The sequence below is a fragment of the Diaphorina citri genome, unplaced genomic scaffold (genome assembly GCF_000475195.1).
Source record: "Diaphorina citri unplaced genomic scaffold, Diaci psyllid genome assembly version 1.1 scaffold62, whole genome shotgun sequence".
Classification (NCBI taxonomy): domain Eukaryota; kingdom Metazoa; phylum Arthropoda; class Insecta; order Hemiptera; family Psyllidae; genus Diaphorina; species Diaphorina citri.
Genome location: NW_007377499.1, coordinates 299,298 through 316,856, shown reverse-complemented (window position 1 = coordinate 316,856; position 17,559 = coordinate 299,298). Strand labels below are relative to the sequence as shown.

General features: G+C 37.5%; 2 protein-coding genes across 3 annotated transcripts in view; one reads left to right on the top strand and one right to left on the bottom strand.

Moving 5' to 3' along the window:
* The window catches only part of LOC103518835, a 40,579-nt gene extending 24,033 nt beyond the window's left edge, over positions 1 to 16,546 (top strand). The window contains exons 12-20 of the mRNA XM_026830242.1: positions 3,499 to 3,655; positions 11,431 to 11,636; positions 12,050 to 12,241; positions 13,256 to 13,275; positions 13,615 to 13,789; positions 14,718 to 14,727; positions 15,609 to 15,733; positions 16,093 to 16,305; positions 16,517 to 16,546. Coding sequence (XP_026686043.1) covers positions 3,499 to 3,655; positions 11,431 to 11,636; positions 12,050 to 12,241; positions 13,256 to 13,275; positions 13,615 to 13,789; positions 14,718 to 14,727; positions 15,609 to 15,733; positions 16,093 to 16,229 — 1,022 coding nt within the window. The 3' untranslated portion in view covers positions 16,230 to 16,305; positions 16,517 to 16,546. The remainder of the gene's footprint in view (positions 1 to 3,498; positions 3,656 to 11,430; positions 11,637 to 12,049; positions 12,242 to 13,255; positions 13,276 to 13,614; positions 13,790 to 14,717; positions 14,728 to 15,608; positions 15,734 to 16,092; positions 16,306 to 16,516) is intronic.
* LOC113471314 lies at positions 8,546 to 10,416 on the bottom strand. 2 transcript variants are annotated; one of them, XM_026830379.1, is made up of 5 exons: positions 10,227 to 10,416; positions 9,648 to 9,913; positions 9,355 to 9,421; positions 9,090 to 9,235; positions 8,546 to 8,744 (listed from the first exon to the last, which is right to left on the bottom strand). In XM_026830379.1, the coding sequence occupies exons 1-5, from the start codon at positions 10,372 to 10,374 to the stop codon at positions 8,568 to 8,570; spliced, it is 804 nt and encodes a 267-aa protein (XP_026686180.1). In that variant the 5' UTR covers positions 10,375 to 10,416; the 3' UTR covers positions 8,546 to 8,567. The 2 variants fall into 2 exon arrangements, with proteins under 2 accessions (XP_026686180.1, XP_026686175.1); XM_026830374.1 differs by lacking the exon at positions 9,355 to 9,421 and having other exon boundaries at positions 9,090 to 9,302.
* Positions 16,547 to 17,559: the final 1,013 nt, after the last annotated feature.

Sequence of the window (17,559 nt, the reverse complement as noted above, 5' to 3'; positions counted from 1 at the left end):
ATCTACTACCATATCATTTTTGATAGGTACTTAACTAAGCTTTTATAGACCGACATTTTTGGATAGGAACTTGGCCTTCTTTTCACATTTGTGTTTTTGTGGGGGATCTCACTCCTTTTTTCTAAGTATGTATTTACACATGATTAGTAGGTACCTGCAGATCTTCTTATTACCGTGAGTTGTTGTTGTCGTTGTTTTTTTGTCAGTAGATGTCAACATCTACTACCATATCATTTTTGATAGGTACTTAACTAAGCTTTTATAGACCGACATTTTTGGATAGGAACTTGGCCTTCTTTTCACATTTGTGTTTTTGTGGGGGATCTCACTCCTTTTTTCTAAGTATGTATTTACACATGATTAGTAGGTACCTGCAGATCTTCTTATTACCGTGAGTTGTTGTTGTCGTTGTTTTTTTGTCAGTAGATGTCAACATCTACTACCATATCATTTTTGATAGGTACTTAACTAAGCTTTTATAGACCGACATTTTTGGATAGGAACTTGGCCTTCTTTTCACATTTGTGTTTTTGTGGGGGATCTCCCCCCTTTTTTCTAAGTATGTATTTACACATGATTAGTAGGTACCTGCAGATCTTCTCATTACCGTGAGTTGTTGTTGTTTTTTTGTCAGTAGATGTCAAAATCTACTACCATATCATTTTTGATAGGTACTTAACTAAGCTTTTATAGACCGACATTTTTGGATAGGAACTTGGCCTTCTTTTCACATTTGTGTTTCTGTGGGGGATCTCACTCCTTTTTTCTAAGTATATATTTACACATGATTAGTAGGTACCTGCAGATCTTCTCATTACCGTGAGTTGTTGTTGTTTTTTTGTCAGTAGATGTCAAAATCTACTACCATATCATTTTTGATAGGTACTTAACTAAGCTTTTATAGACCGACATTTTTGGATAGGAACTTGGCCTTCTTTTCACATTTGTGTTTTTGTGGGGTTATAATTAATACCTATACAATTCACTAAATATAATATAATTCTGTCCCGTTTTTCCCTAGCCTGTGTTTCTAGTGGAGAAAGAGGTGATACGTAGCTCAAGTACAAGATGGCCTCTGTGGCGATGGATCAACTATACACATAGAACATGGTCCTGGTGTTGGAATACAATGTTCTTCTTTGGGGTAAGTTCCAACTTGTAGCTTGTGAGGTGGGTATTACCAGAGTGAAAAAGAAAATTTATAGAGGTGATAAATTTAGTAAAGGCTCTTACAAATGTTGTGGTAACAAATATTTTGAAGAGACTCTCAGCTTCAGAAATAATTCATTATTTAAATTTGTATTATTTTTTTTTTTTTAGTCCAAAATAGGACGTGTATTTTATTTTATTTATTTTTTTTTTTATGTATAAAAAAGTCAAATTTAGATTTTCATCCTTCATATATTATTTAGAAGAAGAAACCTGAGTTAGTTAGTTATCTTATATTCTATTGTTTGTGTTTAGATATTCATTCCATGGTGTAGTCCGCTGGGTATTCGTGCTCTGGTGTGTATTGAACCGTTCTATTCTCACTTCGAGTTATCTCAAGTCAATGGTACTCTGTTTCCACGCAAGTTCTCACTTACTCCCACGCTATGCTCGAGATTACTACATCTATGTCGTCACATATCCAAGTCTAGAACCTATTTCGAAACCAAACCGGACACAGGTAAGGCCTAAATAACTAATAGGTATTTATAAGATATGATTTTTTATTTAATTTTACTTAAAACTATTGTAACAAGCTGGGCCCGTCCCTCCGCGAATTTTTTAGACCGTAGTTTATTCGATCGAGATTAGAGAAAATCAGTACCTATGTACATACCTAATTTGTTTAATATTCAGTTTATTATTATTCTTGCTAAGAAACCTGAGTTAGTTAGTTATCTTATATTCTATTGTTTGTGTTTAGATATTCATTCCATGGTGTAGTCCGCTGGGTATTCGTGCTCTGGTGTGTATTGAACCGTTCTATTCTCACTTCGAGTTATCTCAAGTCAATGGTACTCTGTTTCCACGCAAGTTCTCACTTACTCCCACGCTATGCTCGAGATTACTACATCTATGTCGTCACATATCCAAGTCTAGAACCTATTTCGAAACCAAACCGGACACAGGTAAGGCCTAAATAACTAATAGGTATTTATAAGATATGATTTTTTATTTAATTTTACTTAAAACTACTGTAACAAGCTGGGCCCGTCCCTCCGCGAATTTTTTAGCCCGTAGTTTATTCGATCGAGATTAGAGAAAATCAGTACCTATGTACATACCTAATTTGTTTAATATTCAGTTTATTATTATTCTTGCTTTGATTTTTCTTTCATGTAATGATTTAAAATCAAGACTAGAGCCCGTTCTCCCTTTATTCCCAATATAAGGTTTAAGTCACCCATCCATTATTGGCCTTGCTCGGCGTAGATTAACATAGATGACGCTAAAACCGGTCTTAAATTAACGACTGAAGTGTTATCTAAACGTAATGATTTAAAATCAAGACTAGAGCCCGTTCTCCCTTTATTCCCAATATAATGTTTAAGTCACCCATCCATTTATTATTGCTCGGCGTAGCTTAACACAGGTGACGCTAAAACCGGTCTTAAAATAACGACTGAAGTGTTATCTAAAACTTTCTCGCTTTGAGTTATAAGTCGTCGCGACAAATTTCGAGATCAGAGCTCATTTGTGTGAGAAAATGTGAAAAAATCCCCCGAAAACCAGTTTTTTTTTTGTTTTTTGGCTTTATGGTTTTCTGGACAAAATTTGCACCACCATTTTCGTGTTCCTGGTAAAAAGACCTTTAATTTGATATATAGGTCGACCAGGTTTGGATAAGTTCTTCTATGGGGACAGACAGAGTGACAGACAGACGACACCGAAGCAAATACAATAGTCCGTCCCTTATACCTTTTTATTACTATCGTAATAATAAAGGAAGGACGGACTAAAAATAAAAGCCTAGTGTCTGACTGATGAATTAAGGTCAGGACACACATGAGCAAACTGCGCCCGCGAGTGTTAACACTTGGACGTGTTACGGCGAGAATTTGAACTTGTCGGTACAATCACCGTGTCCGCACCGTCACAGATTAGTTCAGTTTAGTTAATGATAGAGCCGGTGCGGACTCGTGTAACATGGAGAGTGATATTCCCTGGTCTACATGACTGTAGCTCGGAGCGGTCTTGTTATACACCGTCACAGATTAGTTCAGTTTAGTTAATGATAGAGCCGGTGCGGACTCGTGTAACATGGAGAGTGATATTCCCTGGTCTACATGACTGTATAACAAGACTTGTTATACACCGTCACTTAGTGTGTTCTCCTACCATCGTCAACGATAGTAGTCCGTGTCGCGGACTCTGCTAGGGGAGGACGCGGTGTGGTTATGTGTGTCCTAACCTTACTCCAATGTAATGAGGTGCGCTTTCAATTAAATATGCTCCATTTTATCTTTTTGTAGGACCTACTAATTCATTATTTTCCTACTTGTTTTGCAGGTTTCATAGGGAAAGGATTAACACGGCATGTGAATAGAATGTGGAATTATCTGATCAAAGGTGTCCTGGGTACTCTAGTACTAACCCTTGTGTTTCCTATAGCTTGCATCATCACTACCATTGTGTGCCTTCTACTAGCTTTAACTGCCGTCATTTGGTAAGTATTTTATATTAGAGCTGCCTGTCCACTTGCTTACTAGCTTTAACTGCCATTTGGTAAGTATTTTATATTAGAGCTGCCTGTCCACTTGCTTACTAGCTTTAACTGCCGTCATTTGGTAAGTATTTTATATTAGAGCTGCCTGTCCACTTGCTATGTGCCAGCAACATGTTGCAAAGTTATAATGAAAGTTGAGAGAAATTTTCAAGTGTCCAGTGCTGAGCATATAGTTGTTTCCTTTTTATTACATCAAACTTTCCTGGTTTCCTTCTCCTAGAACTTTTTAATTTTGAATCAAATTGGTGTACATTTTAGTTTTGTTGAATCAAGTTCCATATGAATCCTGAAGGCGAAGTGTTGGATTTATTACCTCAAGATATTGTAGGGTGGTTAGGTTATGATGAAGATGCAGACTTCTCGAGTGATATGTTATCCGGTACGGACATGGTACTCCCACCTCTACAGACTGAGAATGTTGAGCAATCCACCACCACTATCATTCCTGTGGACAAGGCAGATTTCCATGCTAAACTCTCGTTCGATTTCTATACTCCCAAGGATTTGATGGATGGGGCAAGCTCTGGTAGGTTGGAGCAGGAAGAGGAGGAGGAGGGGAGAGGAGGTGGAGATGATGGAGATGATAGATCCACATCCTCACGATTCCAACTCATCCAGAGAATCAAGGCGGGCTATGAGAAACATCTCGTGGTGAAAGAGAAACATAAAATCCTACTGGATGTCATAGAGAGGCATCATATGAAGAACACAACACGGTTTATGTTTACCTATCAGGTCACCAACCAAGTGGAGAAAGTATTCTTTGAGAAGTTACAGAAGTGGAAAGCAATGGAACAAACATGTAGTTTCTATCAGAAGTTCATCCCTACCATGCATCAGGTATATGCACCCAGGCTAAGAAGATTAGAGAAACTTTATGATGAAACACTGACCATACTGGAGACCAAACTAACAGAGAGAAACCAGAAAGTCGCCTCAGGATTTGAGACACCTAACAGACAGCAACCTCGTGAGCGATACATTACACAACTCATAGAATCACTCAAACGTCAAATGTCAACATTCTATACTCTCATACAATGTAAAGAACAATTCAACAGATCCTATGAACAGTTAAAATTAGATAGGTCACACATTGTCAACCCCATGATGACACCTGAAGAATATGAATCTTTCCGGAATGAAAGATTTATGAGAGCAGATAGACTATGTGCACTACAAGTAGCCTGTGTGGATAATATACCCATCAGTAAACCTGTGGCTACCAAACCATGCGCCCATGAGATTATAACACTGAGGAAGAAAATAACAGATACAATGAGAAGTAATGCAGCGTTAGATAAAATGTTGAGATTACCAGAGACCTATGAAGATTTTCTCAACATGCAAATAAACATGTATCCCAAGTTGAAAAAGAAATGTGACGAGGAACTGAAGCAAGGAGAGGAAACCATTTGTAAATTAACCAAACTATTATCCTAATCCTATCCTCATAACTAACGTCATACATATATACAATGAAACTTTTACTCAACTACATCACATAGGTAATAAATCCAAGAGATTTTCATTCAAATCCTGTTGTTATTTCTGTGTGTTTTACCTAATATAATAAATCCAAGAGATTTTCATTCAAATCCTGTTGTTATTTCTGTGTGTTTTACCTAATATAATAAATCCAAGAGATTTTCATTCAAATCCTGTTGTTATTTCTGTGTGTTTTACCTAATATAATAAATCCAAGAGATTTTCATTCAAATCCTATTGTTATTTCTGTGTGTTTTACCTAATATAATAAATCCAAGAGATTTTCATTCAAATCCTGTTGTTATTTCTGTGTGTTTTACCTAATATAATAAATCCAAGAGATTTTCATTCAAATCCTGTTGTTATTTCTGTGTGTTTTACCTAATAGAATAAATCCAAGCGATTTTCATTCAAATCCTGTTGTTATTTCTGTGTGTTTTACCTAATATAATAAATCCAAGAGATTTTCATTCAAATCCTGTTGTTATTTCTGTGTGTTTTATCTAATATAATAAATCCAAGAGATTTTCATTCAAATCCTGTTTTTATTTCTGTGTGTTTTATCTAATATAATAAATCCAAGAGATTTTCATTCAAATCCTGTTGTTATTTTTCTGTGTGTTTTACCTAATATAATAAATCCAAGAGATTTTCATTCAAATCCTGTTGTTATTTCTGTGTGTTTTACCTGAATGGCAGAAATATTATTGACTGAACGAAATGATGTCCAAGTTTTAACTCAACGATTTTGTATTTATGTCGTCTGTCTATTTATCAAAACGTTTGAATGGTTTATCTGATTTTCATTTAATTCGGTAAACATGTTGAATTTGTAAAATAAATTTGCTCGTTAACTTTTTTCCCCGAGTTTACCTAGTTGAAATAATAGAGCATTGAAAGAATGGAAGTTGAAATAATCGAGGTTCTACTGTACATGTGTTATATGGATAGAATAACATGTTATAAAGTACATGTTATGTAGATATGTAGCACATGTTATAAAGAACATGGGTTGAAATAATAGAGCATTGAAAGAATGGAAGTTGAAATAATCGAGGTTCTACTGTACATGTGTTATATGGATAGAATAACATGTTATGTAGATATGTAGCACATGTTATAAAGAACATGTTACGTTTGTTGTGCTCCCTGAAGCGTCGATAATTTAAACATCAATTATTTTTGCTCCGTCACTTTCCTGATATTTTGATTGCTTTCTCTCTCTCTCTCTCTCTCTCTCTCTCTCTCTCCTTCCCCGTTGCCTTATTCTCATTTTCCTTTCTTTTTACGGTTCTCCTTCTCCCCATTCTTTCTTCTGCCTCTTAATCCGTCACTTTCCTGATATTTTGATTGCTTTCTCTCTCTCTCTCTCTCTCTCCCTCTCTCTCCCTCACTCCCTCTCTCTCTCTCTCCGTCTCTCCCTCACTCTCTCTCTCTCACTTACTCTCTCTCTCTCCGTCTCTCCCTCACTCTCTCTCTCTCACTTACTCTCTCTCTCTCTCTCGCCTTCCCCGTTGCCTTATTCTCGTTTTCCTTTATTTTTACGGTTCTCCTTCTCCCCATTCTTTCTTCTGCCTCTTAATTCTTCTTCTTCTTCTCCTTCGTTTCACTTTTGTTTCCAATAGATCAGTTGCATATTCCATGTGGAGACTGGAGAGGTGGAAATTTGATAGGTACCACATTGTCGATCGATATCGATTGGAAATCGACAGAGAACGAGAGAAAAAAAGAGGTAATAGATCAGTTGCGCTTACTTGGGTGATGTTTCAAAGTCATAGAGCAGAAAAAATGAGGACCAACGGAATTTTTGTTTTTCTTTTTCTTTGACTTCTAGATCCCGAGATAAATCGATTAAAAAAATACCGGTAAATCGTGAACTTTGACGTCACGGCATACGCTCCCGCGTAGTCGCGTTGACTTGTAGACGAAAAATTTGTATGAACGCCGTGAAACTCAAATAGGTATGCAATGTGCAGGACATAAAAGAGAAATCCGAAGTTCGTACCAAAATATGGGTGATTTTTATTCTGTTTTAAATCGGGTCGGGTCTATTTATTGGTTTTTTAAAAGATGAGTGTTCCACCACCGTTTGAGCTCGCAGGCAACACATTAATGTGTTTGTGCGCATACGTTTCTGCGCATTTCTTTCTGCTCCTCCGCAAGCGTGCTTGCATACTGGTACTGGCGCTACCTAGCGGACGAAAAAAACAACTGCGTAAAGTCTGACGTCACACATATTTGAACTCTTTCATTAGAACGGAAAATAAAAATTTAATTTTAGACCTTTTACACAGATTTGGATTTTTCCCAACTTTTTACATAGGAATCGACCATTTATTTATAATTTTTACCCATTTGCAACTGCTCCATTAAAGAATCAGATTTGCTTCATCCCGATTTGATTTGAAGTGTGAGCTCAAACATATGTGTAGTCAACTGTCAATATCATGTTCAAGATAAAATCCATGTCATGAAATATTTAATTTTCAATCTTGTTTCGTGCGTTGTTGTTTTTTTTTTTTTTCTCAGCTGGAGTTCCAAGAATCACAATGGTCGGTCTGTAGGAGGGGGAGGGGGTGGAGGTGTGTCTAGTGGAGGGGAAGGTCCTGATTCCACCAATGAGAGACGAGGGGGCGGAGCTAACTCAGAGCGAGGGGTGGGGCATAGCTGGCGACCATGGAAACGATCCAGTGTTCCGTACAATGGAGAGAAGCTGCTCATACCTCTACCATTACCTCATCCAGCCAGAATAGCAGTCACCATACATAATAGAGATAGAGACGAGGTCATTGACCTGGACTCTGAACTTACACAGCAAATACTCAGGTAATATTATACAGCAGTCACCATACATAATAGAGATAGAGACGAGGTCATTGACCTGGATTCTAAACTTACACAGCAAATACTCAGGTAACATACAGAATAGAGATAGAGACGAGGTCATTGACCTGGATTCTGAACTTACACAGCAAATACTCAGGTAATATTATACAGCAGTCCCCATACATATTAGAGATAGAGAGGAGATCATTGACGTGGACTCTGAACTTACACAGTAAATACTCAGGTAATACAGGGTCCGGCAAAAAGAACAGACGGTTTTCAAAATCATGCTATGGAGTCAATTTTTAAGCTAGATTAGTGATTTTTCTTCTAAAATGTACAAAACATAGTAGAAGAAAAAGAAAAATTCCGTTGGTCCTCATTTTTCCTGCTCTATGACTTTGAAACATCACCCAAATAAGCGCAACTGATCTATTGTAAACTTTTGCCCCGGCGGTATTCGAACTGGAGACCTACTACAAGATAAGACGTACTATTGTCCAAGGTACTAGCTCTAAACTACTAATCTGTCTCCTACTTACCAGTTCTTGTCTGGTTTGATAAGGTTGGACTTGGGGTTGAAGGCGGCTACTTCAAGATAGGGTGAGTGCACCTGTATGTTACCCCGGGGTGCATAGATAGGACCCAACAGATCCAAACCCCCCGCCCCCCTCACCATCTCTGTGAATCTACTCAGATCTATTGAACTATCCGGCTGAAATGAAAACACACAAACATGAGGATTATTCACCTAGCCAAGTGAGGACTAAATTAACACTCGACAGTAACCAGACAGGACTGACTGGTAGATTGTCCTAAGCCCCTCTAATAACCAAGAACCAACCAATAGAATCTAATTAAAGATAAAGATAAAAGGAGTAGTAGATAGAGGAAACTTCTAACAACAAAGGAAGGTCTTATCTTCTCGAAATGAAAGAGAGAAGGGGGACAGGATAGGAAACAGCCAGCCGTTTTGAGAACAAACCTTAATAAGTAAATATGTATTGGTTTTACCGAAGTGAAACACAAACTACCAATAGCCGTTTTAGAATAATATTACCTCTAGTTTGAACTTGGTGTCAGAATCATCGAGTGGTGTGAGGAAATCCAAGGAGAATATTTCAGCATAGATGAGACCAGCCAGTCCTGCCCAGTCATTACGAGCCAAGCCTTTCACTTCCCATAGCTCTTCTTCTCTCTCAGGACCTAGTCTAGAGAATACATGACTAGGATAAAACCTCTCCAACATTAGAGCTGCCTGCTGGATGGCAATCTGAAAACAGAAAACAAATAGGTATAAAGCAATTTTTTCAACATTATGTTACCTAGTCTAGAGAATACATGACTAGGATAAAACCTCTCCAACATTAGAGCTGCCTGCTGGATGGCAATCTGAAAACAGAAAACAAATATAAAGCAATTTTTTCAACATTATGTTTTGTATCTAGTTCTACAATTTAAACTTTTTGTTAAAATTCACATGAAAGTTTTATATTCGCCAACTACCTAACTCCTACACAGATGTAGAAGTGGAAGTAGGTACCTACCGAAGAAATTTTGCGCCCCAGGCGATTTTTTTTCTGTTGCGATTTTATATTATACCTAACATTGGACTCACCTTGAGTTCTATGGTGGTTAGTTTGACTTTGGATCTGAGTGAGGGAGACAGACCAGATACTAGTTCTCGTTTTCTCCTATCTAACTTCTCATGTAGTGACGTCATCAGATTATCTGCCTCCTTCTCTAGCTCCTTGTAAGGGCCGTTCTTAGCAAGTGATGCTGAGAATGGGCCGAAACATGCCTCGACAAACTGAGAAAAATCCTTCTGTGGTTGTTGAATACGCGCTTCAGTTTGATGTTGATATGCTAGCAACTCATCCAGTTCTGAAATCAACACAATGGAAATCTTATCTTCTCAAATTCTTTATGGTAAAGCAGAGCTTTGTGGATATGACAACATTACTAAGTGCCTCCTTTGCAATCAATTTCCACATTTCAATAATCTTTTCACACTGGTCGCTACTCGTTTAAAGCAGCTACTTACTTGTATTGTTACAGCAGCGTAGCGGAATCAGCTCTAGCCAATCAAATCAGAATCAGCCAATTGGTGATAGCAAACATAAAACGCCTGGTTTGAAAGGTAAAAAAAAAAAATCCCATAGTCAAAGGGAACTTAGCTGAAATAAGTCTAACTCACCTAATTTGGCCTCAAAGGCGGCCAGAGCCTGTTCAGGTTTAATCTGGAAGTAATAGTTAGAGGCCAGACCAGGGCCGGCTATCCTCTTCACTATAAAACTATCACAGGCTGGGACTCGACCTCGCTTCTTAATGAGTCCGTAGAACATGATGGTATCCCACAGTAGACGTAGCCAATATCGAACCAGACCCACTGAAATCATAAAACACAACATGGGGTTACAGTAAAAAAAAAAAAAAATATTATTTAACTTAAGAAAACTTCTTAGAAGAAAAATCCTTCTGTGGTTGTTGAATACGCGCTTCAGTTTGATGTTGATATGCTAGCAACTCATCCAGTTCTGAAATCAACACAATGAAAATCTTATCTTCTCAAATTCTTTATGGTAAAGCAGAGCTTTGTGGATATGACATTACTAAGTGCCTCCTTTGCAATCAATTTCCACATTTCAATAATCTTTTCACACTGGTCGCTACTCGTTTAAAGCAGCTACTCACTTGTATTGTTACAGCAGCGTAGCGGAATCAGCTCTAGCCAGTCAAATCAGAATCAGCCAATTGGTGATAGCAAATATAAAACGCCTGGTTTGAAAGGAAAAAAAAATCCCATAGTTGGCCCACTCAGCCTCGTGAGGAAAATGAGTAGCTATGACATATAAATGCGCATAGCGACCGGTGCCAGCATGGTAGGTAAACATTAGAGTTTAGGATTATTGAGATATTGGAAAGAAAAATCCTACAATGCTGCAGTGAGCACCAAAGTTGTGACATAATACCACAAAGAAACTGCATTTATTTTTATACATAAATAGTTGGTTAACTTTCATGTAGCTGGTCCTAACCAACTTTGGATATTATGTATCACCCCATCAGGTAAAGATTTTCATTCAAATCCTGTTGTTATTTCTGTGTGTTTTACCTGAATGGCAGAAATATTATTGACTGAACGAAATGATGTCCAAGTTTTAACTCAACGATTTTGTATTTATGTCGTCTGTCTATTTATCAAAACGTTTGAATGGTTTATCTGATTTTCATTTAATTCGGTAAACATGTTGAATTTGTAAAATAAATTTGCTCGTTAACTTTTTTCCCCGAGTTTACCTATGATGACATTGATGACTCTTTAGGCCCTATACTTTAGGGGCCCGTTATCCGAAGGAGTTCCACAGTTTAACCAAAATTGTTATTTCTATGTATTGCAGGGTGCCTATAGTAACACTTGGGATGCATTTGGTTATGGCTTTGGTATATGATTTTGATTGCCCAGATCCTCTGGTTCGGAACCGTTACTGTGTCATTCTAGAAGCCCTCGTTATCAATATTCTACTCCAAGGGTTAATTCAACCCTTGCTGGCTCTGCTGGTCGCCTGTATCGTGTGTCCCATAGCGTGTGTACTCTGTGTCTCAGGTAACTATAGCCACAAGACATACTCGGGTTAAACACCTTCGAGCGTGGTGTGAGGCTGAATGGGTGACCGTCAGAAAAACATTCGATACCTCGTGAAGAATTTAGGAGCTGAATGAAAAGGCAAAGTATCGTGATTTGATACAATGCCTAGTTATGAGTTCAATTTAATTCGATACCTCGTGAAGAATTTAGGAGCTGAATGAAAAGGCAAAGTATCGTGATTTGATACAATGCCTAGTTATGAGTTCAATTTAATATTTTCATGCAAAACGTCTGAATGCATCTCTGTCTGCTGACAGTTCTTTCAGTTCCATGTGATTTCCCAGCCTCAACCTTTCTAAGAAGTTTTCTTAAGTTAAATAATATTTTTTTTTTTTTTTACTGTAACCCCATGTTGTGTTTTATGATTTCAGTGGGTCTGGTTCGATATTGGCTACGTCTACTGTGGGATACCATCATGTTCTACGGACTCATTAAGAAGCGAGGTCGAGTCCCAGCCTGTGATAGTTTTATAGTGAAGAGGATAGCCGGCCCTGGTCTGGCCTCTAACTATTACTTCCAGATTAAACCTGAACAGGCTCTGGCCGCCTTTGAGGCCAAATTAGGTGAGTTAGACTTATTTCAGCTAAGTTCCCTTTAACTATGGGATTTTTTTTTCCTTCAACAGTTTCTTTGATAAGTTTGAGGTAGGTTTATTAGATAGTATCTATTAGGTTTTAGCTTTCATTTTCGCACAAAATATTTTTGTATTTTTAGGAACTTATCTAAATCTAATATTTAGTTATTGCTTTTGGTTATTTTTTTACTAACTTGGGGAAAAAAGTTATGAGTAGGTATTTGATCTTTATAATTTTAATACTTATTGATACCTAGATGTTAGCTAAATTATGTTATTATGTCAATATTATAGGTAATTATGTTATGGATAAAAATATTCTGGATCACCTAATATGTTTCAATTGATACCGAATGTAATCGTTGAAACTTTTAAACAGGTTTACCTGACACGTATGTCAAAGTTCCGGTTGTGAATTAAAAGGAAAAGAACATTTTATGAGCAGAACAAAATTGTTAAATAAAAAACCATGTAAAATTCACCGTCACTAGAAACAATGTACCTATTATTTTTTTTTTTTAATTTAGTAAAAAAAAAAAAAAAACGAAAACAAAAACACACCAAGCGCTCACTATTTCGTTGAGTAAAAAGTAAAATACGATATTGTCACATTAGAGCGGCACAGACAGGAGAAGTTGACTAAAAACACGATGAAAATAATCATTATTTTGGAATCAAGCCATCCCGTTCGAACGAAAAATTTGAAATTTGAAGAAGAACGAGCGATTGTGAGCTGTGAGGGGTGAACCTATCGTGAGCAACGTTGCGCGTGGTTAGTATTCGGATGGGTGACCATCTGGGCGATAGCGTGCTGCTGTTTTTTTACGGTCCTACTCAGGCTGTGTGAGGTACATTTGAGAAGGAGGGTGGCTTGTAGCCGAAGGGAGGGTAAAACCTCTTGTTAAAAGCGACACGAAGTTAGACCCCTGAAGCTAACTATATAAAGACAAATGAGCCAACCTTGTCAGCTTGGAGGATAGCACGTCTGCCTTATAAGCGTTAGGTCGCTGGTTCAAACTAGAGGTAATATTATTCTAAAACGGCTATTGGTAGTTTGTGTTTCACTTCGGTAAAACCAATACATATTTACTTATTAAGGTTTGTTCTCAAAACGGCTGGCTGTTTCCTATCCTGTCCCCCTTCTCTCTTTCATTTCGAGAAGATAAGACCTTCCTTTGTTGTTAGAAGTTTCCTCTATCTACTACTCCTTTTATCTTTAATTAGATTCTATTGGTTGGTTCTTGGTTATTAGAGGGGCTTAGGACAATCTACCAGTCAGTCCTGTCTGGTTACTGTCGAGTGTTAATTTAGTCCTCACTTGGCTAGGTGAATAATCCTCATGTTTGTGTGTTTTCATTTCAGGCGGATAGTTCAATAGATCTGAGTAGATTCACAGAGATGGTGAGGGGGGCGGGGGGTTTGGATCTGTTGGGTCCTATCTATGCACCCCGGGGTAACATACAGGTGCACTCACCCTATCTTGAAGTAGCCGCCTTCAACCCCAAGTCCAACCTTATCAAACCAGACAAGAACTGGTAAGTAGGAGACAGATTAGTAGTTTAGAGTTAGTGGCTATAAAGTAAGTAGTACGTCTTATCTTGTAGTAGGTCTCGAGTTCGAATACCGCCGGGGCAAAAGTTTACAATAGATCAGTTGCGCTTACTTGGGTGATAGAGCAGGAAAAATGAGGACCAACAGAATTTTTCTTTTTCTTCTACGACTTTTAGATACCGAGATAAATCGATTAAATTGTGAAGTTTGACGTCACAAAATGAGGACCAACGGAATTTTTCTTTTTCTTCTACGACTTTTAGATCCCGAGATAAATCGATTAAAAAAATGCCGGTAAATTGTGAAGTTTGACGTCACGGCATACGCTCCCGTAAGCGATGACATAACATCAAATGTCCCGAGCAAAGCTCCCTCGCGGGCAAACCATTAATGTGTTTTTGCGCATACGTTTCTGCGCAATTCTTTCTGCTCCTCCGCTAGCGCGCTTGCATAGTGGCGCTACCTAACGGACGAAAAAAATAACTGCGTAAAGTCTGACGTCACACATATTTGAACTCTTTCATTAGAACGGAAAATAAAAATTGAATTTTCGACTTTTTACAGTTATGCGTAAAGTCTGACGTCACACATCTTTGAACTCTTTCATTAGAACGGAAAATAAAAATTGAATTTTCGACCTTTTACGGTTATTTTTTTCGGAGTTTTGATCTCAGATTTGGATTTTTCCCAACTTTTTACATAGGAATCGACCATTTATTTATAATGTTTACCCATTGCAACTGCATTTAAAAAAAAAAAAAAAAAAAAAAAAAAAAAACAGAAAACAGAAAAGGCCAAATACTTTGTCACTGTCCTCAATTGTCGATTGCAAATTGCAATCAGAAATAATATCTGTTCAGTTTTAATGTTTCGTCATTGTAATATGTAATATACATAAATTTGAAATTTCCCAGACTTCAAAGAGTTAATAATGTTGATACATTTTATTTCCTTGTATAGCGTTTGATAAACTGGTAATATTATAGGTTGGATAGGGTGTTCTACCCATTATGGAGTACCTATGTATGTTATAGAACTGCCGCATGCCGCGGGTAATACTTGCAAATCCCACAAAATCCCACGCGAAATTGGTCGAATCCCGCGTGAGATCCCGCAGGATTCAAAAGCCTGCTAGATTGTAATCCCTACACACGTAGCACTGGTCCTAAGGCCTAACCAACTTTTAAAACTATCACCAGATGCGTTAAAAACCGACATTTTAAGAAGAAAATCAGTCTTTTATCAAATTCAAGGCCAAAGGGGTCCTTTTAGGGTCTTGAAGATATGAAAAGGCACTACTGACACTCACGAGAAAAAGAATGAGCCATCAACCAACAAAATCGGTCCAGTGGTTTAGGCTGTAGAGCGGTCAACGTCAAAGAAGCAGCAGCAGAAAATGTGTAAAAATTTGACGTTTTTCAAAGTCAAGTATCTCCGGCTTGTCTTAACCGATTTGGATGAATTTTTTTCAACTTGGTCAACTTTCGTGCCCCAACACACACGCACAATGCGTTTTCTTCCATCATTTGTAGTTGTCCCTCTACAACTACCTGAAAACGGCTACTTTCCCTGTCGCGTATAATATCACTAGTAGCGCGGCCAAACTTTCTTGACTTGGCGGGGCGGAGCTCCTTAATACTCGTAGAATATATCTTGCTTACTTGCTTACAATGCCAAGATAGGACTGAAACGACCCCATACTATCGGAGTCTAAACAAAGTCTTATATATTTTATTGGTTAACTTTTTCTATAGACAAAAGAGACAATAAATAAAATAACTACTACTCTATTGTAATGATTACAGAGCGATAGAAGAGAGTTGTACTGATTATCAAGGGGAAATGTCGAAATATTTGGAGGAGAATAGTATGGACAGCGTTGAATCTCAAAGTTCTATCGCATCAAGCTCAACATTCAACTGGAGGCAAGGTAAATAATTAGGTCAATTTATTTTTATTTTTATTATTTTAATTTTATTCAGTACTGAAAGTATTATTTTTTATTATTATTATTATTTTTGAAGAGGCCAGCCGGACAAAAAGAGTTCCAAGTTTATTTTGTCTACAATTCTGTTTGTTTCACAATAACTCGCGAATGGTTTGTCAGATACGGATGAATTTAGGCAAGAATGTTTAACACTATTCAGGATATTTGTTCATTACATTTATATCCCAATCAGCCTTTTGAGTTCCTTTTTCGAGCAAGTTCTGCCTTCTGAACCATTAGAGCTTTAGTGATAATCCTGGAGATGAAGAATCCCAATCTCTCTTGTTATATTTGTCTTGCAGGAGAATGGAATAGTGCCACAAGACGGAAGCTAAGAAATACAAATGTAGTCAGGGTGGATCTGGCATCTCCTGAAGATGTTACCTTGGATACAGATTCCAGCCGAGTTGTGTTTAGTACTTATGGAACCACGGTATAAATTATAACGTTATAAGCACCTTGGATACAGATTCCAGCCGAGTTGTGTTTAGTACTTATGGAACCACGGTATAAGTCTTTGCACTCTGTGTATTTCTTATGGTGATTTTAGCGATCAAAAATTGGTCATATCTCAGGATCGGTTTAGATTTTCGCAAAATCCTTTCTTGTTGCACACCTAGACCATAAAAGGAATATTCCTATCAAATTTCAGCTTTCTAGGTGTTGTGGTTCTGGAGATAGAGTGATCAGTGTGTGAAATGTGAATGAGTGAATGGATCTTGTTCTTCTTATATTATAAGAACGAGATCCATTCACTCATTCACATTTCATAGTTCACACACTGATCGTTCTATCTCGAGAACCACAACACCTAGAAAGCTTAAATTTGGTAGGAATATTCCTTTTATGGTCTGGGTGTGCAATAAGAAAGGATTTTGCGAAAATCTAAACCGGTCCTGAGATATGATCAATTTTTGATCGCTAAAATCACCATAAGAAATACACAGAGTGCAGAGACTGCGGGAGAGAAAACTTTTCCTCGCTCGCCTAATATTTGAGTTTCGTTTATGTTTTTAGTTTGATAACTACAAGTTCGGCCATGCCTTTTCTACAAGTTTGGCCATGCCTCGGGATGAACTAGCGGGATTCCGGAGCGAAGCGACGGAATTCAGCTAGTAATATTATAAGCACACTATACACGTAATACAGCTTATGGAATAATATCATACCTTCCAAATATGAATGAGGAGACAAACTGTTTCATCACTAAATATATCAATAATAATAGATCAATACCTATGCTGTTTCACGTCTGAATTACACGAGTCCAGTTACTATATATCTGTAGCCCGTAGTCAGTACGCTAATAATACAATTTATTTATATTCGCGATGTCTAGCGGCCCTATCTACATCTGTAGTTGTAAATCAAGTGTAAGTGAACACTTTCCTAGTAGCTGATGAACTTTGCGGCAATTTTACATTATCAGGGAGTTATTCCATAAATAACACTTGTAACATGATACACAATTCACCTGTGTAAATTCTCTCAGAAATACGCTCAATACAGACAGAATAATGTTTCTTTATAATAAAGACTATCAAAGCTTTATGTTTACAATAAAGATTGGGTATACAAGTGACTCTTTCTCTTCTCATCATTTGTAATAATTTAGTTCCTCTATTAAATCACCAATAATTTATTTAATTCTGTCGTGCGCGATAATATATTGTCCGCTGTGCTGGTGATGGGTTGCTAGATACACGTGTATTCATGCTAGGTATCAGGTCTTCATATCGTACTATACAAAATACAACACTATGCAATAG